Genomic DNA, 19782 nt, shown 5'->3' on the forward strand with positions numbered 1-19782 from the left:
ACCTTTTTGTAAGGGGTGCACTGCCACGCCCAAGGGGTGCACGTGTACCCCCTACATGTCACCCCTGAGTGTCCCCATGCATCTTCGCACTGAAAAAAAGGTGGTGGGGCATTTTGAAATAAAACATGTTTGATGAGCTTTAGTTCAAAGTGGCCCACTGCCCTTTTTTCAGCACAGGGATGCACAACGCCACTCATACATGTGATGCGTGAGTGTTTTTAATTAGCGCAGCTCGCTAATTAAAGTGCCCGGTGCCATGTTCCACAGCATGCATAAAAATGCCCCTGGAGACTATTTCAGCACAATTAAGATATAAAAATTACTAAGGCTTTCTATGCTGTCCTTCATTGTAATCTCTAAACACATCCCACAGCTGCACAGTAAAATACCTATCATCCCCCTCAGAGTCCTTGGCTCTTCCCTCTCTAAATAATTAGGCTATATCAAGAAAATCCAGGAATAAAACTGTTTTTGTTCTACAGTCTGCTCAGTTTCTACCTGATGTTGATCATACCTGCTAAGGCAGAAGCCTCGCTAGCAAAAGCCACAGCAAATTCTTTCATGATATTTGCATGGCTATCACTGACAAAAAACCCAAGGTAGCTGGTAGATGAATGTAGTGATAGGGAAGGGACTGGTGGAAAGGTATTTAAAAACCTATCACCAACTTTCTTCAGGGCTTCATATAAGAATTCCACTTTCTGATCTTCACACTAAAAAAGAAAACATATTGACATATGCATTACAAATCATTAATATCATCCACCACCACTGGTTTGGCTTCTCTGAGAGTCATTGCAACAGTGCAAGAGAGGCCGAGCAATGCAATATTTTGCTATTATAATAGAATACTTCCAGTACAGAGTATAATATAGAGATATTATGGAATATCCCCTTTACTTGTAAACTACCTGATAATATCCAATTCAGGCAGGAAGTAACCAAAAGATCTAACCATCTGGCAATTATGCATGGACGTTATAAAAAAATCAGACAGTACAGTCCCTTTTCTAGCAGGCATATGTTCAAACAACAAAATCACCATCATAATTAAGTACTAATCGACACTTGCTGGCATCATAGCAGGATGGATGAGTACTGTTCATGTGTTCATGCTGCGTAAATTACATTCTAATTGCTGAAATGTTTCCATCATAAACACCTGAAGAGCATTGCATGAAAACTTGCAGATGCCACTGCTTATTCATCCTTTCTTTGCTTAATCCAGACTGATCATGGCATATTTCAAGAGCAGTAAATTCATTACAAATTAATAAATAAAATACAGATTGTATATAGATGTCATTAATGGTCAGACACTACCACAGCTGTACACTTTTTGTTCCTCTCTTTTTTATAGCTTTAGCAGCATCCTATAGCATGAAAGTAAGATGAATATAGTATTTGCCCAGCTGCTACATTAGTATATTCTCCATTTTTCTTCAACACATCTCAGGTAAACTGGTGCTAATTTGCAACTTTGTCAACACTGAAAGGTACACTTCAAGGTCTCCAAAGCTTCTTCAGATAAACATAACTTTTAACAGAAACTTTAAAGTTCCTCCTTTAAAATCTACACATTCATTCCTGACAGGGGAGATAGCACTCATTCTATAGAGAATACACAAGGGATCAGGAAGGCCAATTAGCCTGTTACCACCTTCAGATTTAGAAAATAATCCAACATACACACTTTCGAAAAAACTGCCCTAAGTGATTTAGGAGCCTAAGCTGCATTAAAAAACAATTACTTGGGCATCTTAGCACTTTACTCCCACTGGTTTGAAATAAGACTTTGGCTCTGAAGTGCATAAGGGCCAGCTTTTTATCAGTATTTAGATGCCTGAAGGTATAGACATTGGCGCCTAGGAATTTACAAACATACCTAAGTGTGCTGCTTAGGCACATTTGTATGGCCTACTAGGCATTAATCTGCACCTTTAAGCGTCTTACATTATAAATCTGGTTTGGGGTTACTTCTGGACAAAGGTGTGCAACACAGAGCTGCGGGCCATATCCAACCTATGGAGCCATGTCTTCTGGCCTGTGGGGCCCCAGAGGGTTTGGGATCCAGGGGCAGGGCAGGAGGTCCAGCCAAAGTCCAGGACACAGAGCCCACTGGGGATGTGTGTCAGTGGTGAGGGGCAAGTGACAGCTGCCTTAACCCCTGTGGCTGCCACTTTTTGCTCCATTGCTGCCACTCACCCCACCACTGCCACCTCATCCAGATACAGCCCGTGAGGAGCTCTGCAGTCTGGATCTGGCCCACTGGGGTGGAGTGACTTTGATACCCCTGCTTTATACTTTCCAGTCATTTGGGCCCAGATCAACACACACATAAGACACAATTCTTAATGCACAGTGGTGCTTGCTCTCTTTCCACAGCTGCAGAACGACATATGCCTGAGGGTCTAGATACACCAAAGGATACCTCAACTGGAGTTTAGCACTATAAATCTGGACTTGAGCCACTTCTGAAAATGTTTCCCCTTGGCAATACCAAGCTGCACAATGTGCTCTTTATGATGGATGCTGAAATAAAGCTTGAACTAGCAAGAAAAAAAGGAAACAACCTTTTTTTAATAGATATTTTTAGGACATGGAACTTCCTCAGGACTGACATTTCAAAACTGAGAACAACAGGTTCCAGTCATCATCCAAAATAAGTGAGAAATGCATTCATACAGAGGAGGCTGCCATGCAAGATACATGTTTGAGAGTTTGCTCTTCTGTGCAAACTGCACACCTTATTTTCACAGTCATTCGGCAAATCTGGTAACTCCATATCTAGAAGGCCACAAGAGGTAATATAGCATCTTGCTCAAGCATCTATTTTAAAGCTACAGTCATGCTAGCTACACACAAGAATTAGGTGTGCAGTTGCATACACTTATTCATATATGGAATTTCAAATAAGAGACCCTGAGCATCTGAGTCCAGCCACTGCACTCCCACAAGACTTGATAATCTCCCTTTCCTACTCTCCCTGCTTCTAGTAGCTAACACTTCGTTGGCCTCAACACTGTGGTGTATTCAGCATTCAAATATTTTTCACTGAGATTTGTAAATTCAGAGAGCAATAAATGCAGTTAGTTCAGCCAGTGTTCCAGCATACACTAGGATGGGAGACTTCCAAAAGATAACATTTAATTGTGCACACACAACTTTGTACATTGGATCACTCCTTGTGAGTATTAATTTTGCATTTGTGTATGCAAGTGATGCACAGGTAGAGCCCATGTGCATACACAAAACAATCACAAGTGGATTTTGCTAACATCACTTTTACTAGTAAGTTTTATGCAAAGCAGCTGCACGTACAAATGAAAACCCTTGCTCAACCAAATCCAGATTTCACCCTTCTAGTTGTATTTTACACAACAAAGCTGTTGTGCTCAAGACATTTTTTTAAGGTTTTCTTACCGTAAAGAAATCACAAAGAGTTATGTGTGGAAAAATCTCATGAGCTCTGTTTTTTGCACATTGGCGTTTGCTCTCTCTCCAAAACTCCTGCAATTTGTCATGAAGGGGGCCAGAGGGGCACAAGTAAAGAGCATATTCCTGAGGGATTGGATCGTCCAGAGAAGGATCATTACAATGGGAATGCAACCTAAAATTGAGACCATATTATACATAGTAAATAAAGCCACAGATGTACAAACAGTTTTCATTCACTTTGGCAGAGACAGGTGCAAGAAAGGCAGAAAAATAAAAACTGAAATGGTTGTTACTTGAACAGAAGCTTAGAATGAATTAAGAATAGGTTAAGACTAGAGCTGGTAAACATTTCTTGCTTTTTCTTTCAAATGGATGATTTGTTTCTTTCCAGGGTGGATCCAAGGGGGCATGCAGTGGTGCACTTATACCTCTCTTTCCATTCCTGCTCCTCCCAAAGTTTAAAATCAGCTGCTTGGCAATGGCAACAATATTTCTAGTCAGGCATGAGAGAATCAACTGACTTCATGGTTTATCCTAATCTATCTGATCCCTTCTAAATTCTTCATTCCACAACCCTCTCTTCTGTTTAATGCTTTTGATGTTCAACCCATCAAGCTATCCTTTGTTCTGCAATTCTGCAGTCTGTTAGCAGCTCCTGGTAATGAAGCTCCTATTTCACAGCTCTGCAGATTGTTCTTAACTCATTCCAATGAAATTATATTTGTTTTTGCTTCAATCTTAAACTGAATAATGTAGCCCTAGGTCTGTAGCACACTAGTAAAGCTTCCAGTTTATTTTTAATTGTTTAATTGCACCCCTATTTTCAAAATGCCAGATCCGCCCATGCTTCTTTCAAAATTTGGAAATCAAATCAACAAAAACGAAGGGGTTTTGTTTTATTTCCAAATAAATTGTTTGGGTGGATTTTGTTTGCTTTCTACTTTTTTGAAAAAGGGGCAGAGGGAAAGAATGAAAGAAAGAAAGAAAAATAGTGGAAAGAATCACCAACCAAAATCTGAAAACAAAGTGGAGGGAGTATTGTTAAAAAGGACAACAAAAAATCCCATAAAAACAACTGGCAGTTTTATACAACAGCAAGCTAAAAGATCCCAACACAACAGAAACAGCAAATGTATCAACTGGGATTTATAAGTCATGTTCCAGTTGGTTTTAGCAGGCATTTTGGTCTGTGAATTGATCTGTTGTCTCCTTCAGATCTTTCTGAATCACAGGGCAATATAATTTCTGACAAAGCTTGTTTTGTCGTGCAGCTGTCGGACTGGGGCGAAGTAAAGTAATACTCAACCATCATTTGAAATGTTGGAAGTGAACACAGTGGCACACATTTGTATGCTTTACTCATACATGCACCCTATTCCAAAACTCTCCAACCATCTCCTGGAGCATAAGATCTGATAAGAGCCACTGCTTGTGCCGTCTCAGCTTCGTTTGCTCAGTGGAGAAAAAGCTTCGATGACCCACAAGTAACAACCGGCATTACCTATGGTCATGCCTGCCCCAGTTCTCATTTTGTACTGCAGACTCTTGACAGTTCCACTTGACTTTTATGGCCGTGTCTCATCTGGGCCTGTTTTCCTTCCAGTAAATTCCTTTTAACCCCAAATCTTCAGAATTCCTTTACAATGGCAATCTTTTGGATCTTCAACACCCTTTTTCTGTCATTTTCTGTCCTTTCCTCATGGACAGACGATTAACAATTTCCTCTAAAATCTGCAGTCATCATTCAGTTCTGTGATAGCAAAGCTTGCTTGTGTCTGGGAAAGTGGGTTTGCTATACTCAAGTTATCTCACGGTTTGGAAACAAAGGACCCATTTCTCAGAAGTAAAAACTGATCTTGCTTTACACTGCATGGTGTACAAATATCCTTATGCCCAGGAGGAACCTGATCAAACAAAGCTAATATCCTTTTTCCATAAAGTAGAATACAGATGAGCTGAGGTTTAGTTTAGTTTTACCATGATGTCTACTAAATCCAGTGTGGGAAACAAGTCATAGGCAACTACATTTGAGAAAGTTCTCTTTAAATAACAACACTTACCATTTTGTAGCATCTTCTACTGTCTTTTGTCCAGTAGCAGCCAAAGCTTTTTGCCTAGGAAAAAAAAAGTGGAGATTTGCCATGAGAAAAGAATAGCTGCAAGTCAAATAAACATCCTTTGTATTCTGGAAGCTCTTCCTTGATACAAAGGCTTAGTGTACAGGTTTACTTAGGAATGTGTTGTCAAAATGCATACACACTGTATAAATATGTTTGCTCCACACATAAGGCAAGTGCATTATTAGAGAAAGGCCCAAATATAAACCTCAGGACCAAACCCCTATTTCTACAGAGGGCCAAATCAAAACCTTAGATCGAAATGTGCTTACCTGTGGGATTTAGAAATCCAGATCCCAAATTTCCCAGTGGGACTTAGTGTTTGATTTCAACCTATTAAAGAGTTAGATTTGCGCCATAGGTTCAGCAGCAAACCCAGATCCAGATCAGAAGTTGCATTCTGAATTCTTTCTAACATATAACTACTCCTCCCTGGTACCGACTCAATTTGTAACAGAGCTGCTCTAAACAGCCCAGCATGGTCCTACATACGCAGGAACTTTTGAGACCAAGAGCTGAGTTTTCATGACCAGTTTGGAAGTGGAATTTGTGTATTTGAGCTCCTAGAAGTGACCTGCAGATTCCTTGGAAAGACGGAGGAAGCAGACATTGACTCCTGTTTCTTTTGCAGCATCTAAGTTTTCATGAAGTCAATATTTTTTGTATCATTTAATTCTATTTCATTCCAATTATTATACTTGCAGCAAGGGTCTGGTATCTGAGCACCTTCCAGCAGTGCCTTAAAACAATATAACTAGTATTTGCCTGATTTTTCCCTGCTTTCTATCTTCTCTTCTACAAGCGGGAAATTATATATGAGTTTGTAAAAAATGAAAAATAAAACAATTAAATGTTTCCAGTGCATGAGAGATTGGGCCTCTTTATTCATGAGTGCTCAATATGGCTACAACATAACCTTCTTTCCCTCCAAGCTTCTCCCACTTCTCCCATCACTGTGGACATTGATCCCATCTTTCCTGCAACTCAGGACTCCAACCTGTGCACCATCTTCAACTCAGCCCCATCTCATAAGCCTTACATTCAGCATGTGTCTAAATCCTGCTCATTTTTTTTCTTACTAACATCTCCATCTTACTAACACCTCATATTCAAGCTCTCCTTATCTCCTGCCTTCCATATGGCCACAGTCTTTTCTCTGGACTGAACAAATGTAATCCTGCCTCATTCAAATCATTCAAAATCCTGCTGCAGGCAGCAGTTTCCAAGATCATTTTGACAATGTCTACCCTGCAGTTGCTTAAATACTAGTGTACCAGCAGACTTTGGCAACCCACACTGAGCTCCGTGCTGTTCTGGGTAGACTGCTACCAATATACGGTACCTAAACTAGCTAGTTTAAAGCTAGGTTGAGTATCTCTACACTACACTAATGTCACTTCTGTAAGTGCAGTGCAGATATACCCTCTCTTTCTATTCTTCCACTGGTTCTCCTTTCACCATGACATCAAGCAGAAGCTACTCTATTCACTTTCTAGGACTTCATGGCCTAACTTCACAGTATCTTATCTTTTTCCACCAGTCACCACTGACTTGATTTCTCCCTATACTGATGGTCCTAGCCGTTAGCCCCCATGTGTTAATGTTACAACAAGCACATTAGTGCTTCATGCCATTCTACCCCTCAGCTTTAGGGTAAAGCACATGCATTATCTTTCGCCCCTCTTCTGTTTGTTTTTTAAACTTTATCCTAAATTAAGAAGGAATTTAAAAAAATTATAGAATAGGCTTACAGAGGTATTATTAAATAAGAGGGCTTAGTCTTTTGAAAAGTACAGTCTCTAGTTTTTACATGGTAAGAAGTCTTTGCCAGGTCCTCAAACTCAAGATAGGAAAAAAAGTACCTTCAACTTTAACTGCATTACAAAAAGTGATGAACACAAGAAGTTACTTTGAAGTGACTCTATGAGAGAGCACAATGTATGTAAAATGTTTAACAAGTCTTAAAATCTCTCCACCCAAAAAGTGAATAGTTTAGGGATACTGTATTAGACGTACAAAATTGGATTCTCTTGAGGATAAGATCAATACCTTTATACTGTTGCAGAAGCCCAAAGAAACAAACCTAGTCCATAAACACCTATTGGCAAGCGTGCCTTTTCTCTCTATGAAAAACACAAGCTATCCATGTTCAAATTTGCACAAGAACCTGCTTTTAATATAATCAAGGTAGCTTAAACATATAACTCACACGGTATGTACAGGGAATCCCATAGATAAGAGATGTTCCACGATAGAGCAGGTGCCTCTATTTTTTACTTTGTTTGCAACCTTTGCATACAGCTGTGCTTCAGCCACCGCCATCTCTTCTACTCTTCCTGTGAATATACGTGCAGTGTAGTCAGAATTTAGGAGGGGGTAGGACAGAGAGAGAAAGAGAGAGAGGGAGAAAGAGAAAGAGAAAAAGGAGTTGGAGGTAGCTACGATGAGAAACCTCAAAACCCTTGTGATCTTTCTGGCAAAAGCTGATATCCTGTTTTGTAGCATGTTACTCTTTAGATTTTTATTTTAGGTGGTTGTTAAAAAGCAAGACGTATATTCTGCTGCACACTGTAGCAGAACATAACTAACAGCACACATACAGACCACAGCATAGCATGCAGTCATTACAGGTTTGCTAGTAGCATAGGCCTCAACATCCCTCCTTCAGAACTTCACTTTAAATCCACTCCAGATGGTCAATGAATTTGTGAGTGTGATTGCTAACAAGGGATGGTTATTTAGTGTGTTGCACAAAATCAGCTGGTTCTCTGAGTCTGGATTTTTGTGGACAGATTCCCTCATCTGCAAAATTGTGCGTGGCCACCCAAATTCTGCATCTGCAAAATTACTATCACAGCCAGCACCCTTGTGAGGCATCCTTAGCAAAACCACCAGGAACAGAATTACTGTGCAGGATGAAATGTATATTCTCTGCCAGAAGTGGCCTCTGGAGACCAGTTTTGAAGCACACAGAGGTAGCTTGAGGAGATTTCTCATTCCACCATCTCTGCTATTCTCATTGTGATATGATTAAATAATGTCATTAGAATGACATACTAGATCATTCAGAGTGCCAGATTCTCTAGTATATCTAGCATGCAGTGAACTTAACATGGCTAGAGGTCTGCCTTGAACTTCCTATGTTAGAGGGAAATCTTCACTGTGGCCTGTACTGTTACATTCTTGCTGTAAGGGGAGGCATGATTGAACACTATGAGGATGTGGGAGGGAAATGGGCTTGTTAATGGACAGAAAGGGACATGGCTGAGCAGATATACCTGAGCCTATTGATGTCTAAGGGGCCTTATGTCTATGACATAAATTCCCTCCCTACTGGGGAAGCTTTAACTTAAATAAGTTTGTGGAGGCAGCGAATCAGAGAGCTGTGACCAGCTTTCTAACCACTTCTTCTCAGACATAGTGGGGAATCAAGCCCAGGTCTCCCAAAACCAAACAAGCTGCCACTGAGGACCATAACCCCTCCCAGTGCCATGGGGGAAAACATGAGGAAAAGACTGGAGTATTAGACACCACTGTTGGGAAACAAACGGCTTCAGACAAAATAGTCACTTCTTTCATCCCTGGCTCAAGCTGGGGCCAAAGTGAACATGTTTGGCCATCCAAAATAAATTTGTTTTTATTTCTTTATTCATCTTTTTTCCACTGACTCTATATATCCTGATTTCAGTGAGGTTCAAAGCAAAAGTGCCAAAAACATGGTAGGAAAGGGTATTCTTGTCACAACCATGATGTGACAAGGAGCAAGAAATAACAGAAATACGATCCAACATCCTGCTCTTGTGGTATTTTAATTTGTTTTGCACAGTCAAGAGGTTCAAAGAAGACTCCTTTGAAACACTGGAAATTCTCTCATTGCTGGTAAATTCCACTACTCGCCTCTCCAAGCTTAGCATTTTCTCTGTAATAGCTCTTCTTTCTGTCTCAGTTTCTTTTAAACTTTTTTTAAAATCACTTGCACATACCAGCATGGATCTTTTGCTTCCTTCATCCCTTTCTGCCTCCTGAAAAAGATCTAAACGAGATCACGGCTATAGTCTTGTCCTGAACACACACTCTTATTCCAGCTGCTCCTCAAGCTCCTTAATGTAAAGTAGGTAATACTGTATTGCCTCACTGATGGATATGCATGATTTTTAGAATTACGACGGTGGAAGTCCTCCCCTAGTTAAAGTGTGGGTCTCTCTTGTGGGTGTATCCTTGCCATATAACTGGTGGCTACAGTAAGCACAACCCAATTTCTAAAGAGCAGTGTAACCAGGCAAAAAGCCTAATTTTTAAAACTAATTAGCTTTATGGGGCCTGCCCTGTAGCATGTTCACCTGAGCCCACAAATGCTGGCAGATATTTTTTTCCAGCTTCTCTACCTATAAAAAAAGGAACAAGCAAGCACACCTGTGACTTTACCTTTGCAGAGGTTCCTCAGTGAGGGCATCATGAGTTTGCAAATACCACAATATTACTTTACCCTATTATACTAATTAAAAGGGTTGCTGACTTTTTTACCTTTCCGCTCTCCGTAGCCATGCCATCATCGTAGGCTATCCGATACCTGTGAGCAGGTTGAATTACACGGTGTACAGTAATAATGTCATTTGCTACAAACGATTGAGCTGGCAGTTCTGGATGGCTCAATAAAAATATTTCCAGAGCAGACTGCCTTAGCAACAGCTGGATTTCCATTTGGTTTACTTTTACAATGAAAAGAGAAAATATTTTTGCTTTTAACCATGACTTCTCAGGAAGAGGTGAGTAAAATCACAACAGAAGGCAAAGCCCTTGAAATAATTTTCTAATATTTCTCCATGGTAGATCGTAGATCCAAAGGCTGATTTATTTCCAGAGCAACATCATATGTACCATTTATTGTTTTCTGTGTATTTGGAAACTATTTGTAGTACAATACTCTCTTTTCTTATTTCTGCCCTAAAAGCAGCAAGTTTATATAAAACTATTAAAAAAAAAAGACCCCCCCAACTCTGGAAATAATTAGTTACCATGAATGTGATAAAATGAAGGAATGAAAACTGTGCCATTTTTATAAATATTTGCTAAAAGGTGAAAATAAAAATATGTTGCCTAAAACTGTTGTCAGGGATGAACTATTAATTTGAGCCCAACCACACAAATATCATTGGTGGTTTTATAATGTGCTAGTTCCATTGTCTGCAAAGAACTGACTCCCAAGTTACAGTAGCATGAGTTAATGGAAAACTAGATCCTACTGCATAACTCACTGTGTTCAAAACCAGAAGCAGAAAATATGTATCATATACCCACATGCTAATTTTAAATGTGAATATTATTTGTTCAGAATAATGTCTTAACAATTTGGATTCCAGTTGGTAGTATGCACAGAACAGGCAGAGATGCTTCTGAATAAAGTTTAATGGTGCAGATCGGAGCAGGCTCAGCAGTTTCTCATATAACATACTTTCTCTTATGTGCACTAACAATTAAAAAGCATCTCGTGGAAAATTCTTTGACATTTAAAGGAGAACATCTTGGTTTCGTGAATAAATTACTGCAAATTGCTGTGGTTATAGACACACAAGAAACTTTTTGCTTTGGTAATTTTCTGATTAAAGGGCAACTTTACAAGTTGCTTTATGTCAAAGGTTCCCAAACTTTTTCTTAATGGGTACACACTTCCTGATTTACCAGCTGCATGCATACCCTTTATATTTTAACCCTTTGAATGCCAAGTATTATAATGAAAATTAAATCTGCCATTACACAATTTCTCCTGCATACCCCCCAAAGATGTCTTGTGTATTCCCCAGAGGTATGCATGCACATATTACAGTTTGGGAACTGCTGCTTTATGTTTTTACTTTTACTGAAATCAATGGCAATTGTGGGGTGCTCTTAGACATATACATGAGGTTCTTGCCATTTTACAGGGTGAAGTTAAACAGGGAAACAGGGAAGCCTTGAAAGTACCCATGGGTTCATTTTGTAAGGTCTATACTGGGTAGCCATGTTAGTCTGAGACAAGAAGACATACAAAGAACTAGAACTCTTGGTTCCAAAATGATACCTTTTATTAGACCAACTGGGAAATCACAAGAAAATTGTCCTTTTCTGTAAGGTTTCGGGATCCAAGTTCCTTCGTCAGGCTCTGGGAAAAGTACAGGTGGTACAAGGTGGTAAAAACTTCCCATAGGTAGGAAATAAACTTCATTTTTGCACAGAGGGAGCTGAAGATGGAAGGCTGTCCCTCTGGGTCCATGAAAGTGTCTTTGTGAGCTGTGCTGAGTAGCTTGTTGATGTGTAGATTTTATTTTATTTAGATTTGATGTGTAGAAAATTCTACCTGATCTACACATCAAAGACCTTGGATACCGAAAGCTTGCAGAAAAGGATAATTCTTGCTATTTCCCAGTTGGTCTAATAAAAGGTATCATTTTGGAACCAAGAGTTCTAGTTTTTATATGCCGTTTTATAAGGGCTATTCATTCAGAAGGCTGGCAAAGATGGAAGGCTTCAACAGAAAATATTAGTAAAAAGGCATTGGGGTTTGTAACGCTGGCACGAGCAATGTGTTTTAAAAATGCCATTGTTCTTTGTTGACGCAGGAACAGGTGACAAATCCCAACACTGGAAATCCTGAAGTTGTATCTGTTACAGAAGATGAATTGTCAGCAGCTGAACTTTGTTTTCCTTGCAAAAAATTCTTCAGCATACCACAAGCAAAAGTAGACCCTAGTGCAGAGGAAGAAGGTAGGGAATCTGCACATTCCTTACCCCTTCTGATGCTTAGAGCTTATACATTTCTTCTTTCTTGCAAACCCGTACTTACCCATTCATTTGAGGTGAGCCCATTCTGGAAACAAGTGAGAAAAATAGCACTTACTTTATCAGCATATGAGTGGGTGATGACATTTTGTGCCTGGGCAACTGTGTAACATTTATGCAAGACTGGATTATTCTAACAGCTTTATATATAGAACGGACTATTTCCTTCCTTCTCCAGTTATGACACTGCTTTCAGTGTTTTACATGAATCCTTTCATGCCTGGTAATCCTAGCTTTTAGGCAAATACAAATGTAGCAGAATGGGTTGTGTGTGGCAAACTGCATAAATTGGTTACATTGCACAGGATTAATCTTACTTTCAAAGAAATTGAGATTTGAAATCATGTCAGTCTGGATTCAGTTTCACAGCATCTGAGGAAGTAGGTGTATCCTACAAAAGCTCATGCCTTTCTGAACGAGTTAGTTTCTTGAAGAGCGTCACCAAAATGTTAAGGACCAAATGCATGCTGCATTTTCTACAGATGGTTTTCCTTCCTAACTGTAACTAGTAGAGCTCCCTCACTTCCAGCTTCCTAGGCTTTTAATTTTTCTGACTGCAGTTCATACTGGGTACATCTACACATGCAACTAATGCAACTGAATATATTCCAGCTCAATCTGAGGAGAAAACTAATCTCAATGTCATTGTCTACATGTGCATTTAAGCACAGTAATTTACTGCACTGCTGGATACCACTTGTATCTGACGGGACAATCTGGCAGCACAGTAAATTAGTTTACTGTGCCCTAATTGCTGCACATAAGTAGATGGTGATGCTTTATTGCATAACAAATTAGTATGCTGCACAGGAAAGCATTTTGTGTAGATGCGCCCACTGTTACCACCAGAAATGGTGGCACTGGGTGAGTATCAGAAGCACTACACTGTGCCATAAAAAGTCAGAAGACCTTAAAAAACAACAAAAGTTTTCACAAAAGTGGTTAAAACTTTGCTTGCTTTCAATCAGCTGATTTTACTGGTCCATCTGAGTTTTGTAAACTCTTCTAAATTTGGGGATTTTCTTTTCTTACAGTCCAGTCTTTCAGAGTCAGAGAGAGATGTTTTAAGCACCTACTTTTATATTCCAGGAAAGCAAGAAGGTGTAGAACACAAGGTTTGAGCTGATCTGAGCTTGGCCAAACTGTCTGATGCAAATCCCTTAAAGGCAAAGAGAGTCTTTCCTTCAATTCCAGCCAGCTTTGGAACTGGGCCACCAGGCCTAACCACCACTTGCATGGTTCTGAATGCTCTCGGTTCCTTATATGGTGTAATCCATGCATCAGACCATATCATAAAATGAATACACCAGTCACTGCTTCTGTCTGTTTTAACTTTCAAGAAATGTTTTTCACTGAAAATCCAAACTTTAGTTTGTGGAAGCTTCTGTTTCTGATTTTTCTCTTTGGTTTCTAGGAGATATCCAATCAACTTCAAAGTGCCATCTTTTAGTCCCATTAAGGTTTCTTCCATATATCCTTGTTTTACTACTTGTAGTAACCCTAGCAGTTGCCATTGGCCTGGGTGGTGAGTACAATTAGTTATTTATTAGGTTCTCAATTAACTATTCAAACTCTTAATTTTTCATGAACCTTTTGCTGAGAATGGAATTAAGCTGCCACCATGGTTCATTTACTGAAGTAAAAAATCCTGTTGGTGCGATGACTTTAAATTGTATTTACCTGTATGAATAAAATAGATCTGGCACCAAGGAGACAGATCATTGGCATAATACACATATATCAGACTGGGGAACTTGAAACAGGAAAGGATCTTCAAGACGAATTCTGTAACTGAAGGCATGCCTTCTTAAAAACACAATCCACAGTGATTCCATATGACACCCATTCACAACACATATAAGTACCCTACATACTAAAGAGAGAGAGAGACTGGAGGTGGCGTCAGACACTAAATGTCATATTTTTGCCCTTTTCTCTCCTATCCATACTAACGAATAATATTTGTATGTTCAAGTACTCAAATGGGCTTTCCCTGTCCCCATACAAACAAGAGGTACTAGGAGAGGGGAGTGGGGGATTGACAGAATGATCTTAGTGGCAACCATGAGCGGATCCAGGATTTACTAAAGTTGCAGAACACTGTCCCTCAGGCCATAGGGGGATGGGGGTGATGTGTGGCTGGAGCCCGCAGGTCAGTGGTGGACAGTGAGGAGTTAAGCAATCACATTAAAGGGAGGACTAAGCCTCTGATCTTTCCACTGCCCTCCACTGACACTGCTCCTGCTGCTGTCTCTAGCTTTTCTGGGGGTGGGAGGAGGGCCAAGAGTTGCTCCTGCCCTGATCCAGCCTGGGGCTGTGGGGAGCAGCTACAGGGGTTCCTCCTTCCAGTGCCTGCTCCCTGCCTCCCCTTTCCCCTGTAGCCTCCACAGGCTGGGAGCAGGTGCTGGAAGGAGGAACCTGCACATACCATTGCTGCTGGCCCCACCTGAGTTAGGATCCCCAGGTAGCCACTCTCTGTAGTGTGGGGAGGAACAGCTCCCTGCCTGTGTCAGCGAGGGGCAGTAACAGCAGCGCACAAGTTCCTCCTTTGAGTGCCTGCTCCAGGCTAGTGGGGGATGCTGTGGGGGGAACAGGTAGGGAGCAGGGGCTGGAGGGAGGAACCTGTGTGCCCTGTTCCCTGCCAAGTCTGGCACCCTGCACAGCTGCAGCTTGTAGCTGAAGTAAGGCAGGGACTGCTCTGGGGCTCCCTCTGCACCAGGATCACCTGGGGACAGTGGTGGCAACAGTGGAAGCGCGATGCTTCTGTACCAGCCCCGGATCTACCCCAGTGGCAGCAGAAAAGCCACTGGTACACTTCCATAAGCACAGTCTGTTGATGCTACAGCAGCACTTTTATGGCCCCAAATTAAACAGAGTTACAAGGCTGAGATACACAGCTCAAGAAACAACTCTGCACTGCAGCATTTAGGACAGCGGTTCTGAACCAGGGGTACATGTACCCCCAGAAGGTACGTGAAGCCTCATCAGGGGGTACGTGAGATATATTTCGTACGTTGTCTAACGCAGGTTGAAGGGCCTAAAAATTAATTTCCCATTGAAAGGGGGTACATGAAGTCTCACTCTGAGACGAAGGGGTATGTCGACTGAAAAAGGTTCAGAACCGCTGATTTAGGAGGTTCTTCTTTGTTTGCTGAGGAAGATTCAGTCATCTAGACCCAGAAAGTCTCCCTAGAGTAAAATATAAACTGAAGCTTAGAGAAGCTGCAAAACAGCCAAAACAGACAGCAATGCTGCTTCACTGTAGGTGTCATTACTAATGGATAAGCCTAACAGCATTATGTAACAACCTCCAGATTGTATTTCACAGATTCCTAAAATACTGGAGTTGTCTTTGCATTAGCATGTCAGAAATGTGGCTATATAATTAAATTATGTGGAAACACTTTAAAGACCCCCTACATTAATATCCTATTGTGTTCATATTGGTGTGTTTAACCAGTCCAGTACAACTGCATTGGGAAGTTTCGATGTGGATCATCTTTTAAGTGTATCCAGCCCTCAGCCAGGTGTGATGGTGTCTATAACTGTAAAGATGGAGAGGACGAGTACAGATGTGGTAATTTGTATTTTATTATGATTTCTTCTCTCGCATCTTTGCACAAAGTATTTGGTATGTTATAGCAAGATGTAGGCTAGATTTGGTATGTTATGGCAAGATTATAGTTATAAAGGCCCCAAGAAGACAAGAGAGAGATTGATGAAAAGTTCAAGACATGGCTTTAGATGTAAAATCTTGCCAGTGAACTAATTTACATTTGTTCATAGAACAATCTGGATCATAGATTAATATGGCTAGTGATATTTGATTAGCATTTGCCTTTGATAAGCATTTCCATAATAAAAATCTAGATGCTTTTTGGATATCAATTTATTATCACTGCATTACCATTTATAAAGAAGAGTCTATACATTCATGGTACTATGTGACCACTACTTAATTAGTCAGGCTACACTGTTTTGGGGGCATGGATATGCATGGTGTCATCCCAAGGGTCAAAGGGAGGTTGATTGAAGCCAAACAGGGAGAGCTCAGCAAAGTGGACCTTGATGCCTCCCGGGTGTAAAGTGCACTCTGATTTCCAGGTCTGTCCTCTTAGCAACTGCTGGCACAACACCCTCATTTGAACCAGCTCCTTCCTGTGCTGCTTTCAACAACTGAAGGGAAATTCAGACTCTCCTCCCCTCACTTTTTTGGCAGGAAGGAGGAGGAGGGTTGATTTTCTAAAAGACATACTTTTACATTTCTATCCTGTCCTTGATGTTTAGTTTGCTAATGATCTCAAACTCTGAGCAGTTCAAGCAGTTTAGAAAAGTTTTGTCCTGAACATTTTTCAGCAGCAAGAGTTGCTTAGGCAGGACAGATTAATCTTAATGTTTGGGAGCTAGAGGGTCCTGCCCTGCTGCACGTGTGGATCTCTCCCCTGACCTAAAAAATGTGTTGAAGTATTTCTCTGCTCTGCTCTGTTTCCCATGTGAACCCTGTCCCTGCACCTCACCTATGGCTCTGTGCCCAGAGAGCTTCCCTGAGCATAGGGCAGGGCTGGGGATAGGAGTGGGTGAAACATGGAAGATACTGTATCTTACATCAGCATCCCTTGATCTGACTTCTTCATAGAAGTCTGAGCAGGAAGCAAAACAACCCCAAAGCTTCATTATCCCTGGGGCCTCTCTGCCTCTGCTGCTAAGCAGCCATAAAGGGACCGACCTCCACAGAAGCATTGCTCCTATAGGGGCTCTGCTGTTTGATGGGAGATGGCCAGAAGTGCAACAAATCCTTAGAAGGTGAATTACAACTTTCAATTCTGCATCATCCTTTCCCCTCATCATCTGCTGAATCCCTCCTATCTGGGGACAGTGCAAAATCCACAGAGGGATCCTTGAAGGACTAGACTTGAGATGCTGACTGGGTGTGTCAAACCCTACATCCCCATGACTATGCCATGCTGCTAGTGCAGCACCAATTGAAAGTAGCTGAGTCCTTCAGTGCTAATGTTAAGTAAACGCCTTCTCCAGTGTTACATCTCCCACTGGTTTCAACTGGCATATGCTTGTTCAGACTCTCAATGTCAGGCAAGTAATCTCTGTATTACAGCTGGAATTCCAGCAAAGACTTTCCTAATCTGTGTCCCCTTAGGCAGGAACATGCCAAGTACATCAGACTGCACTAATAGAGTTGCAGCCCTCTGATCCATTATTAAGTAGTGAAAGAGGTGGGGAAAAGGTGACTCAAAGGAATAAATATTCAAAAGAGCCAAGTAATGAAAACTGAATGAAACAAGAGATACAAGACCCGTAGCAAAGTGCTCATACAGTTTTGTATATGGTGAATTCTCAGTGGTTTTTATTAACTATTTATGGGTGCTTTTCTGCTTCTGATTTTCCCAGTTAGGCTGAGTGGCAGGAATGCAGTGCTTCAGGTATTCACTACTGGTTTCTGGAGGACTGTCTGCTCCGATGACTGGAAAGAAGCCTATGGAAATGCTACATGTAAACACTTAGGTTTCTCAAGGTACTGAAAAAGAATGTGGGGATGTCTAAGTGGCATTATAAACCTCAGAGTCTTTAGCTCTTTAAAGTTTCTGATTAAGCTTTGTGTTAAGATGGTATTTAAAATAAAAATGATATCTAACATCCTAAAATATGATGGGCAGGGGTCGTGGGATTGTTCTGTTGACACCAAACATGCAGCAAGCAAGATTTATCTCTGGACCTTCAAGGGTGTGTTCAGATGGGAGGGATGATTTGAGTACGCCTTACCCAGCCACACCAAATCTGAAACCTAGCAGTGAAGCTCTTCCAGGTGCAACATGTGTGACTGCTCTCAAGCATACCAGAAACTAAGGTCTTGAGAGTAGAGACAGAGGGATGGCCCTAGAATGTCTTCAATGCTGCATTTTCTGGTTTGGCATGTACACATGGGACCAGGCAGACAGAGCCTGCCCAGGAATACCCTTCAATGGATATGCAAGGTTCATGATGTAGACATACGCCATGTCCTAATACTGTACATCTTGGGGCTACAGCCAAATAGTGATAAGGCTAAATCTGCTTTATGGAATTTAGGTTCCTGAACCACACCGTCTCCTTCATAAGCAACCCTTTTTCAGAGATGCATCAAGCAATGTGACTATTATCTGTAATATATGATGTATTTCCCATTCCTGTCTTATTATCTCCCCAGTGGAAAAACTGCATATAGATTATTTTTATTAAATCTGCTATAAGCCTGTTTTTCAGGCTTTTTAACCACTTAAAAATGGTTCAGGTCAAGTGAAAAGAGTGTAATTTGTTCTGAAATGAAGTGTTTTGTTTTCAGAGATTTATTAAAAACAAAGAAAAACTGTTATCTTAAATGGTGGCCCACTTCCTCATACTCTATAATTCAGTGGGTGGAAGGCTTATCTGGGATCAGGAAGATCTGGGTTTAAATCCTCTCCTGTTCTACTGTCTCAGAGGAAAGCTTAGGTCTTCCACCTCAAAGGCGTTGAGGGAATTGGCCAGGGTTATTGCGGGGCACCTGGCACAGCTTTACGAGCACTCGTGGTGCTCTGGCCAGGTGCCAGATGACTGGAAGAAGGCCAACGTGGTCCCCATCTTTAAAAAAGGGAAGAAGGAGGACCCAGGTAACTATAGGCCCATTAGTCTTACTTCAATCTTGAGGAAACTCTTTGAGAAGATTATCAAGGAGCACATCTGTGTGTGGTGGATGTAGTCTTTCTGAAATTCAGCAAGGCCTTTGACACTGTCTCCCACCCTATTCTCATTAAAAAACTAGGTGACTGTGGCATTGATGCCTCCACAGCCAGATGGATTGCAAATTGGCTGAAGGGTTGCAGTCAGAGGGTAGTGGTGGACGCTTCTTTTTCGACTTGGAGGGAAGGGGGCAGTGGAGTCCCCCAGGGCTCGGTCCTTGGGCCCGCACTGTTCAGTTTCTTTATCAGTGACTTGGACGATGGGGTGAAAAGTAGCCTATTTAAATTTGCTGATGATACCAAGATTTAGGGTGAAGCGGGCATGCTAGTAGGGAAGGATAGATTACAGTAGGACCTGGACAGGTTATAGGAGTGGGCTAACGAAAATAGGATGGGTTTCAATACTGACAAGTGCAGGGTGCTGCATTTGGGCAGTAGGAACCAGCAGCACACTTATAAGCTGGAAAACTCCCTTCTTGAGAGCACAGTGACAGAAAGAGATCTTGGGAGTCATTATTAACTCCAAGATGAACATGGGCTGACAACGTGAGGTCACGGTCAGTAGGGCTAACTGCACCTTGTCGTGCATCCACAGATGCATCTCAAGCAGGGCCACAGCTGGAGTAATACATTCAGTTCTGGGCCCCGCACTTCAGGAGGGATGTGTACAGCATTGAGATGGTCCAGAGGAGGGCCAC

General features: G+C 41.3%; 2 protein-coding genes across 2 annotated transcripts in view; one reads left to right on the forward strand and one right to left on the reverse strand.

Moving 5' to 3' along the window:
- The window catches only part of UBASH3A (ubiquitin associated and SH3 domain containing A), a 47557-nt gene extending 39631 nt beyond the window's left edge, over positions 1-7926 (reverse strand). Inside the window, exons 1-4 of the mRNA XM_019525474.1 lie at positions 7765-7926; positions 5499-5552; positions 3424-3610; positions 515-713 (exon numbers count right to left, since the gene is read on the reverse strand). Coding sequence (XP_019381019.1) covers positions 515-713; positions 3424-3610; positions 5499-5552; positions 7765-7877 — 553 coding nt within the window. The 5' untranslated portion in view covers positions 7878-7926. The remainder of the gene's footprint in view (positions 1-514; positions 714-3423; positions 3611-5498; positions 5553-7764) is intronic.
- Positions 7927-10303: 2377 nt separating this feature from the next.
- The window catches only part of TMPRSS3 (transmembrane protease, serine 3), a 57572-nt gene continuing 48093 nt past the window's right edge, over positions 10304-19782 (forward strand). Inside the window, exons 1-5 of the mRNA XM_019523878.1 lie at positions 10304-10321; positions 12152-12296; positions 13786-13896; positions 15832-15948; positions 17778-17901. Of these exons, the coding sequence (XP_019379423.1) occupies positions 10304-10321; positions 12152-12296; positions 13786-13896; positions 15832-15948; positions 17778-17901 (515 nt within the window). The remainder of the gene's footprint in view (positions 10322-12151; positions 12297-13785; positions 13897-15831; positions 15949-17777; positions 17902-19782) is intronic.

Source organism: Gavialis gangeticus, unplaced genomic scaffold (assembly GCF_001723915.1).
Source record: "Gavialis gangeticus isolate Ggan-Ray unplaced genomic scaffold, GavGan_comp1, whole genome shotgun sequence".
NCBI lineage: Eukaryota > Metazoa > Chordata > Crocodylia > Gavialidae > Gavialis > Gavialis gangeticus.